The sequence below is a fragment of the Syngnathus acus genome, chromosome 11, assembly GCF_901709675.1.
Source record: "Syngnathus acus chromosome 11, fSynAcu1.2, whole genome shotgun sequence".
NCBI classification, from domain to species: domain Eukaryota; kingdom Metazoa; phylum Chordata; class Actinopteri; order Syngnathiformes; family Syngnathidae; genus Syngnathus; species Syngnathus acus.
The window spans coordinates 8,697,043-8,717,500 of NC_051096.1; the positions used below are offsets into that span (position 1 = coordinate 8,697,043).

A 20,458-nucleotide genomic window follows, 5' to 3' on the forward strand; every position below is an offset into this window, starting at 1 on the left:
ACCGTACCATAATCGATCACGGAGCTTGAAGATGCAGTTGCAAATCTCAAAGTCCATTGTCAAGCATTGACATTTGCGAATGGATATCAAAGAAGCAGCGTACATTGTATTCATTGTCAACGGCCCGCTGTGCCGGTAACTTCACGGAATGTTTCATTTCTATTTGCTTTATTAGGAGTTGTAGGGAATTTTTTGTACTGCAAAAGGAATAAATGCCCAGCCAATGCCAGTATACCAACGTGGTGGAAAAATGAAGTCTGTTCTTTCCTACTCTTTGTATGTCTTTAAATAATTGCTGATAATAAACCCCGAGAAAAAGAATACATAGTTCAGCCCATTTTTGACCACAGCACATTTTATTTCTCTAAATGCAGCACATGCCACCAAATCAGGATTTAACTTCACTGCTTAAATAGGATCGATCGGTTTGTTTGTATATAGATGTGTTACTTGTCCCCAAAAGGTGTGATTGCTAACAATATCTTAGAGAGTATATTCATCTCTTGGGGGATTGACGCTGGTCGCTGCCAACTCGGTGTTGTCGTCACTCTTGCTCTCCCTAACCGTGTACACCTGTCGTCTGCCTTTGCATACGATGAAGGCTGCCAGGGAGAGGCAAAGCACAAACAGCAAAACCATTGACACCAGAAAAGGTGGCCAAAGGACACAAATCAACAGTGGCGAATGAGAGGAGCCGCCGTCGCGGCGGCGCTCGCTGCCGGTGAAGAAATAAGCGGCCACGACGCCGTGGCTGTATACGGTGTCTCGAGCCACTTCCGAGGACTGGCACGTGTACAGGCCCACGTCCGATTCCGAGGCGTTCATAATGACCAGACCCTGGCTATACATGCGGTACTCGGCGCTGGACTCCAGCGTCCGCTCGGCAAAGCGCCAGTGGACCTGCGCAAAGTTGGAGCTAGCCTGGCAAGGCAGCAGCATGTTGACCCCTAGAGCCAAAGACTTGTTCACCACTGCCACCGGACCTACAAATACATAAGGCAGGCAGCCGATGAGATGTTTCAATCGCCCAAAGTCTGATTTCACTTTGTGTGACTGATAAGAACTGAGCCCAAACTTTTCCCTTCCCTATTCAAGAGAGCCCAAAAAATTCATCCCTGGATCGACTCTTACCAAGGATCACTACATGACATGACATACCAGGTAAGGGACAGGCGGAGACAGCGTTCAAACTTTGGATGGCCCTGGTAAGGTCGGACAAGGCAGCAACGGCCGAACAGAGCTTTGTGAGCAGGTCCCAGGCACAATAGGGATCTCTGGCCAGAAGGCAGTCCAGGCACGTGTCGTAGCGAGCGCAATCGCTGACTGGGATCTGGACCACGCCCGCGTCCGAGCTGGCGTACAGCTGCCCCTGCAAGCCAGCCAGCCAGCCAGCCAGCCAATCAAGCATCAGGCGGCAGGCAGGCAACAAGAAAGCTTTTGACATTTTACCTTGCTGCTTAACAGGCGCAGTGTCCTGATGGCCTCACTTGGGAACACTTGAATCTCCTCAATGACAAACGCTTCTCCATCGGAAACGACAGCCTTCTGAATCAAACCGTCGGCTGGCCGGGGAGCGAGAAGACCAGACGTCGCTCGCTCACTCTTTCAGCTCTTGAATTGAAATAGCGTCCTTCTTACCTGTGCCAATGAACACCACATCCCGTGTCTCCCCGTCCAATGTGCTCACACGGTGCCCAGCGCTGCTCCCTTTTTCATCAGCAGAGGGACACTCGCTTCTGATGAAATCACCTCGTCGAATCCCTCGTTCCAATACTTTTGGAGGGAGGCAAAGACGAGGCAAGCTCAAAAAAGTCCTTCCGGGGATACTCCATTTCTCAAGCTTGGAGGCCAGACAGTCTTACGTTGCTGAACAATAGACCGATAGATTGCATATTGTATGCGCACACATTCGACACTCCATCCCTGGAAAGTGCAAATAAAAACAGTTTCACGTCGGCTACTTCTCTGGTGGGTGAGATTGCGCTGGCTGGGCCGGGCCGGGCCGGGCCGGGCCGGGCCGGCTTATAGTTACAGCTGTGAGGTGAAGACGGCGTATAATCGACTCTGCTGCCAGTATTGATCATCCTTCAACAGGTAGGCGCTCTCCACCACAGAGGGCAACTTCTGGCCAGGCAGAGAGCAATCCAGCCGCGCTCGGACCAAGGACTTGTGGTAACTGCTGCTGCTGCTGCTGCTGCTGCTGCTGCTGCTGCTGCTGCTGCTGCTGCTATGGTCCTAAAGCCATCCATACGATGGATGCATGCATACCTGCACTCGATTGTAAAGCAGTTTGGATTTTGCAAGTTGTTACCTTGGGGACACGAGTCAGCTGCGATACTCGAACTGCACTACCATCCCTCACAACACCAGAGAATACTAAATAGACTCGAAGCATTTCCTGCTCGTTCAAAAAGTCCATGTGGACAAAGTTAATAGTATCTGGAAGACGACAAAAGGGATCTGGTCAAGTAGATGAGTAGAAAAATGATGACCATTGATGTAGTCTAGTTATTTGATCGATACAATTTGTATGGAGCGACTGGATATCTGTTCTTGTTTTTATTCAAGCACAAGAGTTGAGTCAGTACTTTTACTGTATGTTCTTGTATGTCTTTGTATACCTAGCTGGACATCCATCCATCGGCATCCATTCATCCATCGGCATCCATCCATCCATCGGCATCCATCCATCCATCCATCGGCATCCATGTATGTATGTATGCAATTGCGCTTTATTTGACCTACCTCTCAACCATTCAGAAGGAAATTCAACCCGATTACCATAGTCGTTGCTTCGGCTTATTAGCGGTTGGGATGAACCCGTTGTTGCAGCATACAGGGCCTGTCCTGTCCGACGTATATCATAAACTTTGATCATGTTCTACACATTTTTTTTATAAACCAAAATACAAATGAAGTATTCAATGTGAAGAACATAACATTATATTTGCTTGAACTGTCCGGAGATGCCAAACTAGATTTTCTTGCCCCTGCCTGCATGAAAATGTGCCCTGGACAGTTGGTAGTTTCGTTTTTGTTTTTTCTTGTTTAGTCCTACTTGACGTTGGCAAGTGAAATACTCACCGACTCTGACGGAGGCATATCCATCAAATGGGAAGAAAGAACAAAGGCCTTCTACACGTACGTCGTTCTGACGTCGTTCCAGTCGTCCACTATAAGAATTCTAGAGCACAAAAAGAAAAATCTTACAAGCAAATAGTTGTGGCCTTCCTTTCCATCAATTGTGTGACCTACTTTTTGTCAACCCATTGTGACACTTTGACCTACTTTTTGGCGGCGGCTGGCTTTCCCAATTGAAGCCAATCAGAGTTGCTAGGTCTTGAGGACCCACCCGCCTTTGTTGTTGCCAAGACATTTTGGAGAAACATGAATTTTCAACTGTGAATGGCCATCCCATCGCATCGCATCCCTGGCCAGGCCCGGCCCGGACCCAGTTAAAGCACCTTTGGCACTCTCACTCACTCACTCACTCACTCACTCAGTGCAAAGAGATGCTGCCATCTAGCGGTGGCATTTGCAACCTTAAAGCAGGGGTCTCAAAGTCCAGTCCTCGGGGGGGGGGCCGCATTCCTACATGTTTTCCAAGTTTCCCTGGTTCAACACACCTGATTCAAATGATCAGTTCATCCTCACGTTCTGCATGAGCCTGATCATTGAATCAGGTGTGTTGAATGAGGGAAACTTGGAAAACATGTAGGAATGCCCCCCCCCCCAGGACTGGACTTTGAGACCCCTGCCTTAAAGCGTCCCTGTTGAAATGTCCTTGCCTTGGCAGACAACGGGATAAGTAAGGGCTGCTTGCTTGCTTGCTTGCTTGCTTGCTTGCTTGCTTTCTTTCTTTCAACATATAGCCCCACACACAATCAACAATTGATAGGGAGGGAGGGGGCTGGCTGCTTGCTTTCAACAGATATTGTCAAGCCTTTCAGACGTGTCTATTTTCAACTCACCAAACTGTCGCACCTGGGCCACATAGCATTTGTCCCACACATTTGCACCGCGGTGTTGGAAGTTTGGTGGAGGCTCCGGATGTAATTGTGACAATTCAACTGCATGCGACAAGAGCCAGCATAGAGCAGATTCAAACTCCAAGCACTTGCGCAAACATCAAGATAAGACTTGACGCAAACCTGGTCACTCGTGCACGCCTTCCCTCCCGTTCTCGGCCAGGATACCTGCATCATCATCATCATCATCATCATCACAAGGCAACAAAGTGTCAAAACCAAACATTGACCGTCTCCTTTTGTCCATGTGTACATCTGCGTGCGTGCGTGCGTCCATCATGTTCCACTCACGTGATGCATCTTGGCAGAGATGTTATTGATGTCCAAGGCAAAAAGAGCATCTCTGGCTCCCACTATCAGCAGTCCCAGCTCCTCCATAATCAGCATGGCGTTGTAGTAGTTCATCCCATCCTCGCGGAATGTCACAAGATCGTCTGAATGGACGGACGGCAAAGAGATAGCATCTGCATGTGTGCAAGTACTAGTCAGTGGGCTTTTATTCTCAACTTAGCACTATGAAAGAAATCTTCAGCCTCCTTCCCATCAAACAAGTCATGTCACTTGAATTGTTTGCGCTAACTTAGGTGTTTCCTCAACGCAACAGCCATGCATTTCATTAGCTAGCTCGCATTTTTGTCACACGTGGCTTTGATCGAGAGAGCGAAGCACTATGTAATCAAAGACACGGTATTATACGAGTGCATTTTGTTTGTTAATCAACCTAGAACCAAGTCAAACATTTGAGTCAATAGTGAAAGAGAACCGAGGCAGTATTTGTTCAAAGACATTGTAATATGCAAGCGCATTCTGTTTGTTTCATGAACCTAGAACCAAGTCCAATATTTGAGAACTGAAGCACTCGTTAATCATCAAAGACATTGGATTATACAAGCGCATTTTGTTTGTTTCATGAACTTAGAACCAAGTCAAACATTTGAGTCAATAGTGAAAGAGAACTGAGGCACTATCTGTTCAAAGACATTGTAATATGCAAGCGCATTTTGTTAGTTTCATGAACCTAGAACCAAGTCAAATGTTTGAGCCCATGTCGCATACATGAACATATAGAAGAGGGTGCATACATAAACATATAGAAGGGGGTGGGCCACTAGAAATGAGGTGGATAGCATGAACTTGAATGTATCAAAGGTAGAAAACCACCCAAAAAGAGGTGACCAAATATGTCGTATTGTTCAATAGAATGAAAGACTCCATGGCCGCAATTGGCCCGCAAGCCATAGTTGAACGGACGGACACCTTGACATAGACTTCAAAGACAAAAGCTCCTATAAAAGCATCCAAAATCATCGTGTCCCACTTAGCTTGGAAAAAAAGTCATTGCAAGATAAAACCAAAGCAAATCGTTTCCCACTTAGCTTAACGTGCACTTGACATGCTATCAAAGCACGTTGTTAGACTTAAACATAGTCAGAAAAGACAAAAAGAGAGAATGGTAAGCTCCCAAGACTTACCTGGATAGGGGATCGTCTTTCGTGCGACACAAGGCTGCACATTGCTATCGCAAAATGAGCCATAGAGTATCAAGCCGCAGACAATTCTCAGCATCATCATTGGAGACATCTCTCAAGAGTACTTGCTTGCTCCTCACCACTCTCCAACAAGTACAGACTCGGTCAAGCGAGCTGAGCTTTTACACCTACGTTCGTTCCCCTTTGTCCTTTTTTTACCCTCTTGAAGCCTTTATTTCCTTTGTCTTAATCAAGAAGTCAACACTAATGATGTCACAATGCTTTAAAAATCTCAACTTTTGCCAAAGATGGCAGTCAGTCACCATGGAGATTACATGCATGCATATTATACAATTGCATTCAAATGACAGAGAATGTCTGACAATATATCAAACGTTGTCTTTTTTAGGTCAGTTACGATTATCAAAGTATTTCCATTTGAAGTGAATGACACCTTTTATTTGGGGCACAAAAGTGATGAAAAACCAAAAAGAAAAAAGAAATGTGTTTGCACACTATAGTCCTCGATCTCTTGTCACAATTCATAGTTCCATCAAATCCATCAATGTGTTACATTAAAGCTTTTAAAAAATTTTTTTTTTTAATGTCTTTAAAATGTTTGCATTTCACATCCTGTCCCTTGCGTGTTTTTAAAAAAAAAAAAAAAAAAAAAAGTTTTTAAGAAAGTGAGGAAATGTCCCGGTTTCCGAATTTTCATTGGATCATTGAATTTACAGGCACTCGGCACGGCGTCGGCGGCTGCTTGGAAAATGTGTGGGGGGCCTCCCTCCGATCGGGGACTGCCTGCCGGCTGACAGCCCTGCAACTTTAAGGCTAACAACACTAGTGGCCCTTCCATCCATCCATCCATCCATACGGTACGTACAGTACAGTACCCCCATCCATCCATCCATCCATCCATCCATCCATCCATCCATCCATCCATCCATCCATCCATCCATCCATCCATCCATCCATCCATCCATCCATCCATCCATCCATCCATCCATCCATCCATCCATCCATCCATCCATCCATCCATCCATCCATCCATCCATCCATCCATCCATCCATCCATCCACATGACCAAGTGCTTTAGAAGAGAAAAGATCCCATTCAACTTTGACGATTTGCCTTGTTTTTCTTTGAAGCGGCCGGCGTCCAAGTGTCCTTTCACGCTGCACGTCATTTCTTCCAAGCGCCAACTGCCAGCGTGTTGTGGGCGCATGCAATGAACGGTTCAAGAAGACATTTGCAGTATTTCATTCCTCCACTAGATGTCAATGCTAGACCCAATCTAAAAGTGAGCGGCAAAGCAGTTCAGAGTGGGGCTCTTGTTTCCGAGTAGAATCGACTCCAGGGGTGGGCAATTGCGGTCCTCGTCGAGGGGCTCCCGGCCGGTGGTGTCCTGCAGCATGTTTTCTATGTCACCCTGTTGCAACACACCTGATTCAAACGGTCAGCCTGACCATTTGAATCAGGTGTGTTGCAGCAGGGAGACCTACCTATAAAAGATGCAGGACAGCACCGGCCGGGGGGGCCCTCGAGGACCTGGAGTAGATGATCGTCAAAAAACCTCTTGTTTTCTCCATTGATCTATCTGGAGTTCACCAGGGCAAGGAAAAGCCCCCAAAGGCACTTGAGCATTTCTTTTCCGTCTTTGTTGTCTTTTTAATGAAATAAGACAAAAAGTTGATTTGATTTGATTTGAAGGGCAAGTCAAAATAACTCGGTCATTATCCAACCCTTTGACTGGTCCTCTGCGTTTGCATGCACGCATACTATATGTTATGTTTGTATACTTTTGAGGATAAGCAATATAGGACCCTCCAAATAATACGAATAATGGCGTTACATGAAGTAAAAGCCAATTACAATAACTTGCAAGCGTGTGGCGGTGGCTCACATCATTATGTTTCAATTTGGTTTTCTTCCATTCCTTAAATTGTTGTCCTCTGCTTGTTGAAGTCTTGTAATTGCCTTCATCATCAGCGCTCCTAATTAAGATCAGATGGAAACAGAGATTGCCTTTTTTGGTCCTCTCATTTAATCAGCACTTCACCTAATCATGTCTCCGTTAACTCCCCGCCCGCTGCTAAGAAAAGGAAGTCCTTCGGGCTGGGCCGGGCCGGGCCGGGCTGGGCCGGGCCGGGCCAATCAATTAAGGAAAGCTGTAAAAGCCACTTCAATCCGGTGTGACTTTGCCGCAAGCTCAAGGAAAGAAATCAAAATGTGATTACGCACATCTGCCAAAATTGTTGCAGGCAAAAGATCGCTTTTTCCATATAAATGCTCTCTACGTCAACTGATTAGCTGTTTGTTTGGGCAAAAAAAATCGGTCAGTCCATTAGTATCATCAATGAAAATATCAGCTTATCTTTGAAAGAGTTGAAAGCAGCACACAGTGTGTACATTTGTCTCCATGAAAATTGATTTTGAGAGGGAGGGAGGGAGGACACATCAAATAAATACAACTGGCTATGCTCACTCGGATGGCTAAAAAACAACAACAACTTGTCAATGTAGTCATGCACTTCTCAAGTAGCCCTCACCAGTATTTTTTTATTTAGTATTCTTATTTTTTTTTACATGAACTTGTGCAAAACACAAGTGAAGAAATCCAAAGTTTCTGAATCACACCACTGCGGCGCACACCGGAACAGTTCATCTGCCACGTTTAGCCCCACCAAAAAAAGCCACCTCTTTTCCATCTTCACATTGTCAACAGGCCAAACAGAAACTTGTGTTTCTGTAAACGCCTTTTGCAGTCAGGCTAATTGCGACCAGGAAGCAATTGGTACCCAGCCGGTCGGCAGGCAGGCGGGGCGGGCAGGCAGGTCACAGCTGCATCCTTTGGCCAGCCTGCCAGTGCTACTCAGCCATTCATCTCTGTCAGCCCTCCCCGCATGCATGGTGGTTGGTGAAAAGCGCCGGCTGCCTTGACGGTGACTGCAGGCTGCCGGGCTTTTTGTTGTACGCACATGGCGTTGGAGTGCAGCCCTTGCGGTCAAGCCTAGTTTGACAGATGCCGAGCGACGCTTGACACGGCAGCTGCTTGGGCCGCAGCCAGCCAGCCAGCCAGCCAGCCACTGAGCGAGCGAGCGAGCGAGCGCCTTGCCTGAGGGCCCGCGGCAACATCTGCCCTCACAATTGGAGCCGAGCCGGCGGAAGGTTTCCGTGCCAGCTCGGCGGACACTAACTCTGCAATCATCCTCTTTCTTTGTGCTCTCGGTCTTGTCTCCTTTTGGAGCCCGAAAGCACGCCATTAGGAAGTGCCTACACTGTCATTTCCGAGCCCGCCCGCCCGCCCGCTAATGAATGGCCACTATCAAAAAAAATCAGCAAATTGCTCTGGCAAAAGAGGAAGCCAAGCAGGTGTTTGAACCAAGACGTGTCAGTTTTTCTGTGCGTATTGATTGGCCAGCCGCAGCTGCAGGCCTATTGCTTCTTGCAAATGGGCCCTTTGTATACGACAACTCACTTCTTCAAACTTGCTACCAATGCATTTGGAGGATCAGCCCTTGAAATGTAGCTTTATATTGTGGCGCCACAATGGAAGTACGCACGCAGGCAGGCAGGCAAGCCAGCCCTGGTGATTTATCCTCCCTTGTTCAGTCTCTCCGTGTCACGCTGGGCCCGCCGTGAAGGCTATCTGGACCATTCAGCGCAGGTTCCTATCAGCCAGGCTGGCTGAGTTATGGCCAAAATACATGAAGAGCACTCCAGTGTTGTAGCAGCAGAGGCAGCAGCAGCAGCAAGGCTGGCTGGCTGGCTGACTGTGAGGATTTATGAAAGTATTTTCTTCGCTGTCGTGTGACAAAAAGGATGCTATCTATCTATTCCCAACCTAGAGACACGCACTCGGCAAGAGTGCAAACTTGACTCTGCTCGCTCACAGGGTGGGCAGATGAATGGAGCGGCAGCGGCAGCAAAGGTGCTCTTTCTACACCATGCAGTGAAAAGTAACACATCCGAAATAGTCCAGCAGCAAACATGTACTGCTGTCTTCCCGTTAGGGAAAGGACACTTACTAGTGTATTGTGTGTATTGATCACACAATATGTCCCCCCTCAAATAGTGATTGATTGTATTACTTGAGGATCATTTTTTCCCCTGTAACAGTCAACTCTTAGTGTGAGTTAAAAATGTTAGAAGAAACCAGTATTCGACTTTGAGCAAACTATTTGCGTTTTCCTGCCCCCATGCACAGCACTCGAGCGAGCCCCATGCATCTCCTTTTGAGTGAGAACCCCTCTGATTGTGCTGAAGGCAGCCAGCCAGCCAGCCAGCCAGCCGCCCGCCCTGGCTCGCTCGAGCGCCCGCCCGCCCTTGCTCGCTCGAGCGCCCGCCGCCCGCCCGCCCGCCTGCGCACACGCGCGCGCTATAAAGGGGAACGCTCCCTTGTGTCACTTTCACATCAGCGGCAGCTGCTCAACTATGAGCGCAACTCCTGGATTAACGCTCCCAAGTACGTAACTGTTTGTAGCGCCAATCTTTGCTTTTTTTTTTTTTCTCGTTTTTTTTCTTTGCCCTTCCTTCCTTCCTTCCTTCCTTCCTTCCTGCCTTTCTTCCTTTCTTTCTTTCTTTCTTTCTTTCTTTCTTTCTTTCTTTCTTTCTTTCTTTCTTTCTTTCTTCCTTTCTTCCTTTCTTCCTTTCTTCCTTTCTTCCTTTCTTCCTTCCTTCCTGCCTTCCTTCCTTCCTTCCTTTCTTCCTTCCTTCCTGCCTTCCTTCCTTCCTTCCTTCCTTCCTTCCTTCCTTCCTTCAACTTACCGGGTCCGTCAGCGGCTGGCTCCTTTTCGCATCCTCCCCTCCTCTTCCAGCAAGCCTGCGGTCATGGCTTGCGCCACCCGCCCGGCTGTTTGACAACTTGAGCGCGCAGTGAGGTAGACGCACCTGGGTGGATTGATGCTCCTACCATAGAGTCAGTCAGTCAGTCAGTCAGTCAGCCAGTCAGTCAGCCGTAGCACGTAGCATCGGAAGGAAATTTGAGTGAGCGAGCGAGCGAGCGAGCAGCTGGAGGGAGGATGCAGGGGACGTGTTGGTGCGCCGTGTTCCTCCTCATGCCTGTACTAAACCGGGTAAGTTGGACGAAGAGACAAAACGTTCATCGATTTGATAGAACATTTCATGTCATGTCGCTATGCATTAGCAGCGGGAGGGACTTTTGGAGTGTGTCATTCGTCTCAGTGCGCGCTCGCAAAAGTCCCACGCTTTCTCCAAACTAACATTTAGCTTTATATTATCTTCATGAACTACATCTGAAATCTGACATCTGTTGTTCTTCTCTATTTTATTTGATGCTATTTTGTATTTACTTTGTGAGACTTTGTAAAATGCGCTTCAATAATTCGATAGCGTTCAATCCAAAGCGGAAGAGTAATAAAATGTCAAACGTGTTTCTGTGGGGACAACCTTCCTTCCTTCCTTCCTTCCTTCCTTCCTTCCTTCCGTCTGTCTGTCTGTCTGTCTGTCACAGCGTCTCACGGGGGCGCCAAGAAACTAAATGTCGCTTCTCTTTGCATTAATAGACAGAGGACACTCGAGAGCATATGAGAGAGGAATCCAACTTTTCGTGCTGTTTGTATTTTTTTGAACTTGATCAATTGTGACAGAAACCCCAGTTTCTATTTGGTGGAGTGCAAAGCTCCTGTTGGTAACTTAACGCACAGAAATAGGCTTCACACAATTGCTCATCAATCCATTTCAAAGTGCATTTTACTTCCTGTGAATTGTTTTGCTGTGCTTTTAGAAATTAAGAAAATACATCCCGTTTTTATTTCTTGATTTGAACAAATTGTTCAAGTAGTGTTTTTTTTAATCCACGCAAAACGATGCACTCTGGACTGGTGTGTATTTTTCAATCGATGAAAACCGTCTTCAAATAATCGACAACAAATGTAAATACAATCTATTACTGTGTCCAATTTTCCACACATGCGTAGTATATTAAAGTACATTAAAGCGCACGTTCATCGATATCAAGTATTCGTCAATTTCATGTCCTAATGTGCTTTCTTAGGTCAATGTTAATGGATAGAGGAACAAGAGTAGATTGACTTTGGGTCACGCCTCATATCCAGGCATTCCAGAAAAAAAAAATGGAATGAAATGGAATTTTAAAAAAAGAATCCTCAGTACTATTCACCCCGAAACGAAATGAGTAGTTCCAAACGGACTCTTGTACAGACGAACGCGCGCGCAAAGGGAGCCTATTGTGCTGCGCGGTAACAAGCTGCCTTATCCGCAGCAGCAAGGATTAATCCTGAACTTTGATGCTTTTACTTGGTGTTAAAGCCACTTAAGCCTCTTGTCTGCTGAGATACGTGTCTTGACCTGGATAAGAGCTCAGGCCCAGGTAGGCGGCCGAGCGCGCGCGCGAGCGAGCGAGCGAGCGAGCGCGCGCGCGCGCGAGCAAGCAGTCTATCAAACGGAGCGGCGCATGGGCACGCTCGCTCGCTCGCTCGCTCGCTCGCTCACCTACGGGTTCAGCATTCAATTAACGGAGGTGGCTGGGAGGGGGGGCGCTTTATTCCTGGAGAGCGAAATCCCGTCTGGCGTTGCTCCATCAGACCATTGAACAAAAATATTTTCTATTGTTTGATAGCATTGTCATGGTATAAACGCCATCAAGCTTTTTTCTCCCATCAGAGAGTGAAAACATTTGAATGTCTTCATGATGAAGGCACCATGAAGTCTTTTCAATCCTTTCTTTACATTTTTTCAAACAGAAGCCCATACTTTTGTCATTCTTTTTCTAAATGTGCCTGTCCATCAGGACCACAAATATACGTACTACGTACGTACTGTAGAAATAAACATTGAAGACTTGATGGCTTACCATCTGTCATCCAGATGAGGAAGAATAAAGTCAAGCAGGAAGGCCGGGCTCTTTGTTTGCCGCCACCCACTGCAGTGCTATCTGCCGGGGGGCATCGGTGATGAAAGCTACATTAAATTGTTATTATCAAACGCAGCAAATGTAGCCTGCTGAGCAGAGCCAAGCAGCCAGTGCTGCATGTGCAGAGCGGGCGGGCGGGCGGGGGGGTCGCGCAGACTTGTAAAGCACCGTGAACCCCACCACCACCACCACCACCACCCTCTTTTTTTTTTTAGCATTATCAACATGTCAATGGAACCATTTTCATGGGCTCAGGTGTTGTCTCGCTTCAAACACACAAGCGTACACATGCTACAAATGCAGGCGACAAGCACTAAGATGAGTTGGTGTTTTCTTCTTAAGCATTCCCCCGTATTTTGCGCCTGGTGTTAATTTGCTTGAAGGCGTCACACAAATAGCTCTTTCAATGAAGTAGAAAAACATCATGTAAGTGTTTCCTTGCTTGATCTTTTAAAGCCAACTCAATGAAGAGAATTTCCAGTCTTCACGCAAGTGGCCATCCATAGTTTTGGAATGCGCTGGAAGGCAAATAGGCAGAGGGAGCAATTGTAACGGCGTTAGCCGGATTTGCACCAAGTGTGAGGCACGTGCCGTGTCTCCGCCGCCGCCGCCGCCGCCGCAAGTAAGAGCGTGACATTTGTCAAGTTTCCCACCGCTGTGAGCAGAAGGAACGGGATTGCCTCGTGCTGTTTATCTCCAGCCGTTCAGATCCGTTTGACAAAATCCACTAAACAATACACATGATTTGGATGTTTTCACTGAGAAAAGAAAGAAAGGAAAAATAACATTAAGCGGTAATGAAAAGCAAAAACCCCCTTGACGGAAGTAATAATGCATGAATGCTAATGACAAAATAATCAGCGAGTGTGTTCCCATTCCGCACATCACATGATCTGACAAATGTTTTATTGCGCCCCCTTCGCTAAATCAACTGCTATGCCACCAAGGAAGCCTCCATGTTAATTATGAGCATGGATGTACGATTCATCACTGAGGTATAGAAGCTTTTGGAACCAAATGCTGCTTTTTCCCTTTGCATAATCTCTAGTAATCATTTGGAATTGACACATCAAGGTGACTCGGGCTTGTTGTGGTGGGTGCTTTTCTCGGCCGGCGTGAAGCGTAACCTGCGTGATCTGCTGCTGCTGCCTCCCTGCATCTATCTCCCCAGGGGCCTTGGCATCCACTCGCAAACAGGCAAAAACAACATTTGACCTTGGTGGCTGCCTATTAAGTCAATGATAATAGTAGCCTACCTACTGTGGAGGAAGGAAGGAAGGAAGGAAGGAAGGAAGGAAGGAAGGAAGGAAGGAAGGAAGGAAGGAAGGCAGGCAGGCAGGCAGGCAGGCAGGAGGGCAGGCAGGCAGGCAGGCAGGCAGGCAGGCAGGCAGCCACGCAGCCACGCAGGCAGGCAGGCAGGCAGGCAGGCAGGCAGGCAGGCAGGCAGGCAGGCAGGCAGGCAGGCAGGCAGGCAGGCAGGCAGGCAGGCAGGCAGGCAGGCAGGCAGGCAGGAAGGAAGGAAGGAATGGGCACACTAAGGTCCTGGCTTGTTTTTTCTCTCTCAATATTTCACATCCAGATGAGAGAAAAATGTGGCAGAGATTTGGATCTGTGAAATGGAGAGGGAGGCATCTCCTCCCAAATGTAAGTCAAGCCAAGTGTTTGTGTGCTGTGTGCAGCAGCGGGAGGGATGATTAATGACGCGCTACTCCCTCATCCGTTTTCCGCTCGAGATTGTGTTCACAGTTCAGAGGTCAGAGATGGAGCTTGCCACCGTCCGTCCAAGGCCATTTGAAAATCTCAGGCAACCTATGGCCCAGTTCCAGAGGCTCCAGAAAGGCTTCCCTCCAATTGGGCACCTTGATAACGGAACATTGGTGTCTCTGTAGGCGGGCGGGAAATTCACGAGTTTTGATTGGTCATGTTTGAGCGTGCCAAACAAGGAATTGGACTTGGGTAAATCACAGCCTCTGTTCAACATTCAGGTGACCAACAACACTCAGGACATGTGAAAAATGGCAACTATTCTCAAACATCCCCTGATCTAGCCCATTTCGCCCTCCAATATAGTTTGACTTTGTGGATGAATCATTTCAGTCGTTTAGCTCAAATTCCTGAAATTGCTTTTGGTGGGTCGACGTAGGTAGCGGTAATACCACGACAGCGTTTGCACCCGGCCGGCTAGGCTACACAAGTAAAGATGACATACTCATCTGTAGAAATGGGAACAAAAGATTGCGGTCCACAAAAGACGATGTTAGTTCCTTTAATCACTTGTCTTCCCCCGCTAAACTTGGAAGTGTGCTTGAACACAAACGGAGGTGCTCCCCATCATCCATACAAGCGTCATAACGTGAAGACATGAACATGGAACACGCTTGTTTTGTAGACAACACAAAGCGCAGAGAGCGAGAGACCTTCGATAGTGTCAGGACAGTGAATTTCATTCAATTGATCATTGGCCGTGTCGCTTTTGAGTGGCAGCGTTTGACTGACTGCTATGCTCGTGTCGTGGAATTCATCCGTTTATGCGCGTGCACCTCCTATTAAGGCAACGTTGGCCATTTGTGTGTATTTTGAATCTAATTAGCGACAATAACGCTGATTCTGATCAAAGCTCATTTCCTACCTGTCGATGCTCCCAAGAGTGGCTTCAAAACCTAAATGCAATTCTATTTGATGATGGCTACATTTCTCCCAGGCGCTTGATAAGAAATACAATATGGCTGGCTGTGTTTCCTTGCTTAGCCATCAATAAATGAGAGTGCGGATGGCTGTGCCCTCCCCCTTTTTGAGACCTGCATTGATGATTGACTCGACCGATTGGAGTCTTTATCAGTTTCCCATGGCGGGGACATGACGGGGCTCACAATTGCAGCAGCCGCTGCGCTGGCTCTATGGGTTTGCAGAATTACAATTCAATTTGCAAGAAGTATTTTGCTGTGTGACACCTGTCAATTATGCAGGCAGAGAGTCACCCTTCACTTTGCTCCCAATGCCTCAGCCCGTCTTCTCATCTGCTTTCCACTTTGCCCGACAAAGTAGTCTTAGGGACACACTTGAAACAAAACAATCAAAAGACAGCACAAAGAAAAATGGATGACACCCATAAATCCAACAAAATGTCATCTTGGACTCTTTTGGTGAAGTGCGTTAACCATAACTGAGTACAGCAAGTCAACCATGGTGTCATTGTATTGATGTGTGTTGCGTTTTTTTTCAAAAGAACTGCTGCTGCTGCTGTTGTTTTGAATAACCTAATGTGCTTTATTTTGAATAATAACTCCAAGTAGGTAACCCATTTCCAACAATCGCTCACGTCCGTCTTCTGGTAGTCGTGTCCAACTGCAAGCGATAAAAGCGGCGGCCTTTTTGAAGCGACCGTTTTGCATACGCAGCAACGTCTAATGTAGCAAGCATCTACCTTTGGAAAATGCATCCATGGAATGAATCAATCTACTATCAAACACGTCCTATTCAAATAAGGAAGGAAGGAAGGAAGGGAGGGAGGGAGGGAGGGAGGGAGGAAGGAAGGAAGGAAGGAAGGAAGGAAGGAAGGAAGGAAGGAAGGAAGGAAGGAAGGAAGGAAGGAAGGAAGGAAGGAAGGAAGGAAGGAAGGAAGGAAGGAAGGAATTGAAGGAAGGACATTCAAAGGAATGGACATGCCGTGAGAAGAAGTGCAATTCATCTTTCATTCCGGTCATACATTGATCAAAACAATTACGGGTGAAAGGAGTACTTCCTTACAGGTAGTCAAGTGTCTCACCCTTCATTTCTCCTGTCACTTTGATGGATTTGCTCCCTTTTCTTCTTCTTCTTCATGCAGCTGAGGGGAAAGCTCAGCTCAGCTCAGCTCAGCTCAGCTCAGCTCAGGGTCACTCACCATTGTAAACATTAGCAACTCCGCCGTCGGGAAGTGCTTTCTTTCTCTGCACTCGGAGCCATCAAATAAGTGCAGCCAGATTTGAGAACACATGACGTATTCCATGATATAGTAGCGTGCCTTTATCATGCTTTTCCACTTGGCTTTTGTGCGCTTCTGCCGTGGTGAAAGTTAATGGCATCCATTTGACTAGTCGTAAATACTATGTGTTTCAGAGTTGGAGATTAGAATGTTTCCATGTCAATTTCCACTCAAAACATCTGGCATGCTTTCAAATCCATCTTCGAATGTTATTGTCACTCAGACTCTTTTCTAGAATTCAAACTCAAATGAATCACCCCAAATTATATTCAATTGATCAAGTCATCCTCAAGCAACTCGCCGTCGCATCGACGTGATTTCCAAATTAGAATGGCAGCTAATTACTCCTCAGAAGTAAACACTGGCCAGTAGTGGCAAATCCTAGAATGCAATTCTTTTTCTAATCCATCTCAAATAGGTTTTAGTAGCAAGACAATTAGCCCGTGCGTGCGTGTGTGCGTGCGTGCGTGCGTGCGTGTGTGTGTGTGTGTGCGTGTGTGTGTGTGTGTGTGTGTGTGTGTGTGTGTGTGTGTGTGTGAGTGTGTGCAACATTTGGGCTTGCTTTTCTTACAAGTAGCATATCTATGTACATGGCTGTTTTTTTTTGGCTTCCAAAAAGCTCCTCAGCCGCCCGCCTGCCCACCCGCTTCCTCCCTGGCATCTGTGAGCACGTCAGTCGCAATGGATCAGTGTTATATAGCATCAAGCCGAGAGAGAGAACAATAAAGACTTGTAAGTGGACATTATTCTTCCAAAAGCACCATCATTCAGCCAGATAAAAGACAAGGTCTCGACACGGGCAAAGTCGACCTGTATAGCTTTTGTTTGGGTAGCGGCGCTCTTTTCTTTGGAGCCTGACAAATTGGAGCTCGCTCGCTCGCTCGCTCTTGTAAATGACCTTTACAACAAAGGGCAGACAATGAGACGGCAGATACTGTAGCTTTACATTCCAAATAATCGCCTGCCTGCCTGCCTGCCTGCCTGCCTGCCTGCCTGCCTGCCTGCCTGCCTGCCTGCCTGCCTGCCTGCCTGCCTGCCTGCCTGCCTGCCTGCCTGCCTGCCTGCCTGCCTGCCTGCCTGCCTGCCTGCCTGCCTGCCTGCCTGCCTGCCTGCCTGCCTGCCTGCCTGCCTGCCTGCCTGCCTGCCTGGGCTTGAATCTCACTTTGCATTTCCATAGAGCCTGCATTGCTAAGATACACACACAAAAAGTGATTGACTCTTACAATTGAAGATGTAAACAGTCTATGATAGCAATGTATTGACTTGATGGAGTCTGGAATGTCATGTTCAACTGTGGTCAATACCATTTCAATCTATTATTTGCAATCTTGTATTTGTGGGCTGGGCATGTGTTAGTTCAATTTGAAAGCGCCGTTCTTTGTCATTCAGATTGCCGATGGTCGGTAACTCATGTGTAACAATGCGTGTCCCGCCACCCTCCCTCCTTCCCTCCCTCCCTCCCTCCCTCCCTCCCTCCCTCCCTCCCTCCCGCCGTCTTGAAAGGATGGCTGGTTGACCCCTATTGGATCAAATGTTGACAACGTGGCACGGTCGGAGGCGCTGAAGTGATCCGATAGGAAACGAAAGGGCCAATTAGGCCTCGGGTAACGGATAAGGGCTCGCATTTATCGGCCGCTCTGCTTTGATGAGGCGGCGAGAGAAAGACAGGCGGGCTATCAAATCCGGAGTGAGGCGGGCAGTCACTTAACAGCTTTGGCCCTGGGGCAGGCTTCAGACAGGCAGCACGAGCCTTTGATTTTCCCATTAGCCATTAGGTGGGACCACAGGATCCTAAAGCTACCTGACTTGTGATGAGCGCTGTGTTCAGCCTTATCCCACGCATGGCTCCAGATAAGGGCTAATCTCCAGCTAGCTGCTGTCCATTTACAAGCAAGCGTATCCACAATCTACATTAGCGTCAGGTGCCGGGGTGGGTGGCCCGGCGTGGCCCGGCGTGGCCCGGCGTGGCCCGGCGGGGCCCGGTATGCCAGCATCCCCTCATCCTGACAGAAGTTGCTCTGAGATGCAGGTGAGCAATTGATTGACTTGACTGGAATGAATAATGACTTCCCGCACGCCACAAAAGTCGCCCGTGGCTGCCAATTTGGAAGCAGCTGGTGTCGATTGAATTTGTAAGCATACAGCTAAGTAAAAGCCACCCACCTATTGCTCACCACTGTGGGAATACTTTTACAATGATCCTTTTAAACATGTCACTGTGTTCGATTGAAGGCAGAGATCTTGAAAAAAAGAACATTAAAAAAGGAAAACAGCATTGTCAATCAACATTGCCTGAATCCAAAGAAAGGATCGGAAATAATACAGACACAAAATAACCAAGACTTTATTTCTTCTCCACTCATTGAATATTTAGCACATCAAGACATAGTATATAATGAGTCGTTATTTGCTATTCTCTGGAGATGAGAGGAAAGAGAGAAATTGCCATTAAATGCCTTTCTATTTTCACAGTGACTCATTTAATGCGATTTGTGCAAGTAATCGTCCTCAATTTTGTACCCATCAAGGTGGCTGCTTAAAAGCATTTGAGTGCTGAAGGTAGACTGGGAGGGAGGCAGGGAGGGAGGCAGGGAGGGAGGGAGGGATGAAGGAAGGGGAAGCTGCTCTGTTGGCCCATTTTTTTTTTCTTTTTGCAAAAATCTCATTAAGCGTGACAGTGCAGATTAGTTGAACGAAAGGAACGGCACCAAAGTGGGAGCGAATGGAGTGGCAAAGGGGCTGCGAGCGGGCTTTGGCATTGTTTGCAATCATTTAGCTGCTCTTCAAACAGCTCAGGGGCAGCTTAGAGCAGCTGATCACAATATCAGAGGATATGAGGCAAAGACGAGTCTCCGCTTTCAACTGGCTTCTCGGATTTGGACCATCTGCAGCTTTTGCAGCGTTAGGCCTCCGGTACTCGCTCCGCTTGGAATTCCAGCTGTCACAAACAATTCTTTTTCAAATAGATCATCATATCGATTATCCCAGGGATCAATCGGCCAATGGCCCGTCGTGGGGATTGGCTTCTTTCTTTATTTTTACTCGAGTATAATTTCAATATTGATTTTCGAGGGCGCTGTTCACGAGTGCCTCTCTTTCCCATTAATCACAGCTCCAGTGGATGGGGGGACTTAGTTCAAAAAAGAAAGAAAGAAAGAAAGAAAGAAAGAAAGAAAGAAAGAAAGAAAGAAAGAACAGCATGGCGCTTGAATTGCTTGCTTAATAAACGGCCAATTCTTTATTTTTTATAGGCTTTATTCAAAAGAGATGTTGGAAAGATTGCATTGATTGCAAAATTGCATGACTTGACATCAAGGAACATTTGTCACCGAGCAATGACTGTCTCCCGGAGACGCTCGCTACCACTTGATGTATTGGAACATAGGCTGCAGCATCCAATCATTTTCACTTGTCCTCATTAGGCTTGCAGGTAACCCCAACCTATTTTAGGCCAGACAGAGATTGTGCAATGGTTGCCACTGAATCCTAGACATTGGCTGTGAAATCAACAGTGTTTGGACTTTTGGCCCCTTTATTTCCGTATTGATGCGACTGACTCCAAGGGTGTTGGCCATTTGCATAGACTGATGTTTGCCATGGGCAACATATCCTCAGCCAATTCTCTATGTGCCAGTGTATGAGTGAGGCTGGCCGCAGATGTAGCATTCCCCCAGGTGAGTGAGTGAGTGAGTGAGTGAGTGAGTGAGTGAGTGAGTGAGTGAGTGAGTGAGTGAGTGAGTGAGTGACTGACTGACTGACTGAGTGAGTGAGTGAGTGACTGAGTGACTGAGTGAGTGAGTGACTGACTGAGTGACTCAGTGACTCAGTGACTCAGTGAGTGCATTGCAGATGGCAAATTAAGAAAGGTAGCGAGCAGCTGGTCGTCAGCCCACGGAACTTGCTGTCTGTCTGTCTGTCTGTCTGTCTGTCTGTCTGTCTGTCTGTCTGTCTGTCTGTCTGTCTGTCTGTCTGTCTGTCTGTGTCTGGACGGCAACGTGCAGTGCAAGGAGCCCTTGTTCCAGAGCAGATCAACAGCTGCAAAACGCCCGCCCGCCCATGTATTCTTTCTCCCAATCATTTTGGCACACACATTCTGTAT

The 20,458-nt window shown here is 47.3% G+C and overlaps 3 protein-coding genes and 1 long non-coding RNA gene across 5 annotated transcripts in view; 1 reads left to right on the plus strand and 3 right to left on the minus strand.

Moving 5' to 3' along the window:
• Window positions 1-483: 483 nt before the first annotated feature.
• On the minus strand, window positions 484-1,568 carry LOC119130819 (semaphorin-4E-like). Its single transcript, XM_037264752.1, has 3 exons — window positions 1,450-1,568; window positions 1,159-1,369; window positions 484-983 (listed from the first exon to the last, which is right to left on the minus strand). Exon 3 carries the CDS (start codon window positions 937-939, stop codon window positions 484-486), a length of 456 nt encoding a protein of 151 aa, XP_037120647.1. The 5' UTR covers window positions 940-983; window positions 1,159-1,369; window positions 1,450-1,568.
• A 656-nt stretch (window positions 1,569-2,224) lies between these two features.
• Window positions 2,225-3,520, minus strand: LOC119129964. Its single transcript, XR_005099322.1, has 3 exons — window positions 3,085-3,520; window positions 2,746-2,847; window positions 2,225-2,439 (listed from the first exon to the last, which is right to left on the minus strand). It is a non-coding gene; the product is annotated as an uncharacterized LOC119129964 (long non-coding RNA).
• A 247-nt stretch (window positions 3,521-3,767) lies between these two features.
• LOC119129962 (semaphorin-4E-like) lies at window positions 3,768-5,703 on the minus strand. The gene is made up of 4 exons (XM_037263391.1): window positions 5,501-5,703; window positions 4,320-4,462; window positions 4,152-4,196; window positions 3,768-4,070 (listed from the first exon to the last, which is right to left on the minus strand). Exons 1-4 carry the CDS (start codon window positions 5,607-5,609, stop codon window positions 3,963-3,965), a joined length of 405 nt encoding a protein of 134 aa, XP_037119286.1. The 5' UTR covers window positions 5,610-5,703; the 3' UTR covers window positions 3,768-3,962.
• A 4,478-nt stretch (window positions 5,704-10,181) lies between these two features.
• nxph1 (neurexophilin 1) overlaps window positions 10,182-20,458 on the plus strand; it is an 11,626-nt gene continuing 1,349 nt past the window's right edge. The window contains exons 1-2 of one of the 2 annotated variants that reach the window (XM_037263387.1): window positions 10,182-10,426; window positions 10,462-10,575. In XM_037263387.1, the coding sequence (XP_037119282.1) occupies window positions 10,522-10,575 (54 nt within the window). In that variant the 5' untranslated portion in view covers window positions 10,182-10,426; window positions 10,462-10,521. Of the gene's footprint in view, window positions 10,427-10,461; window positions 10,576-13,894; window positions 14,040-20,458 lie in introns of those variants that run through there. The other variant, XM_037263388.1, reaches the window with a different exon arrangement.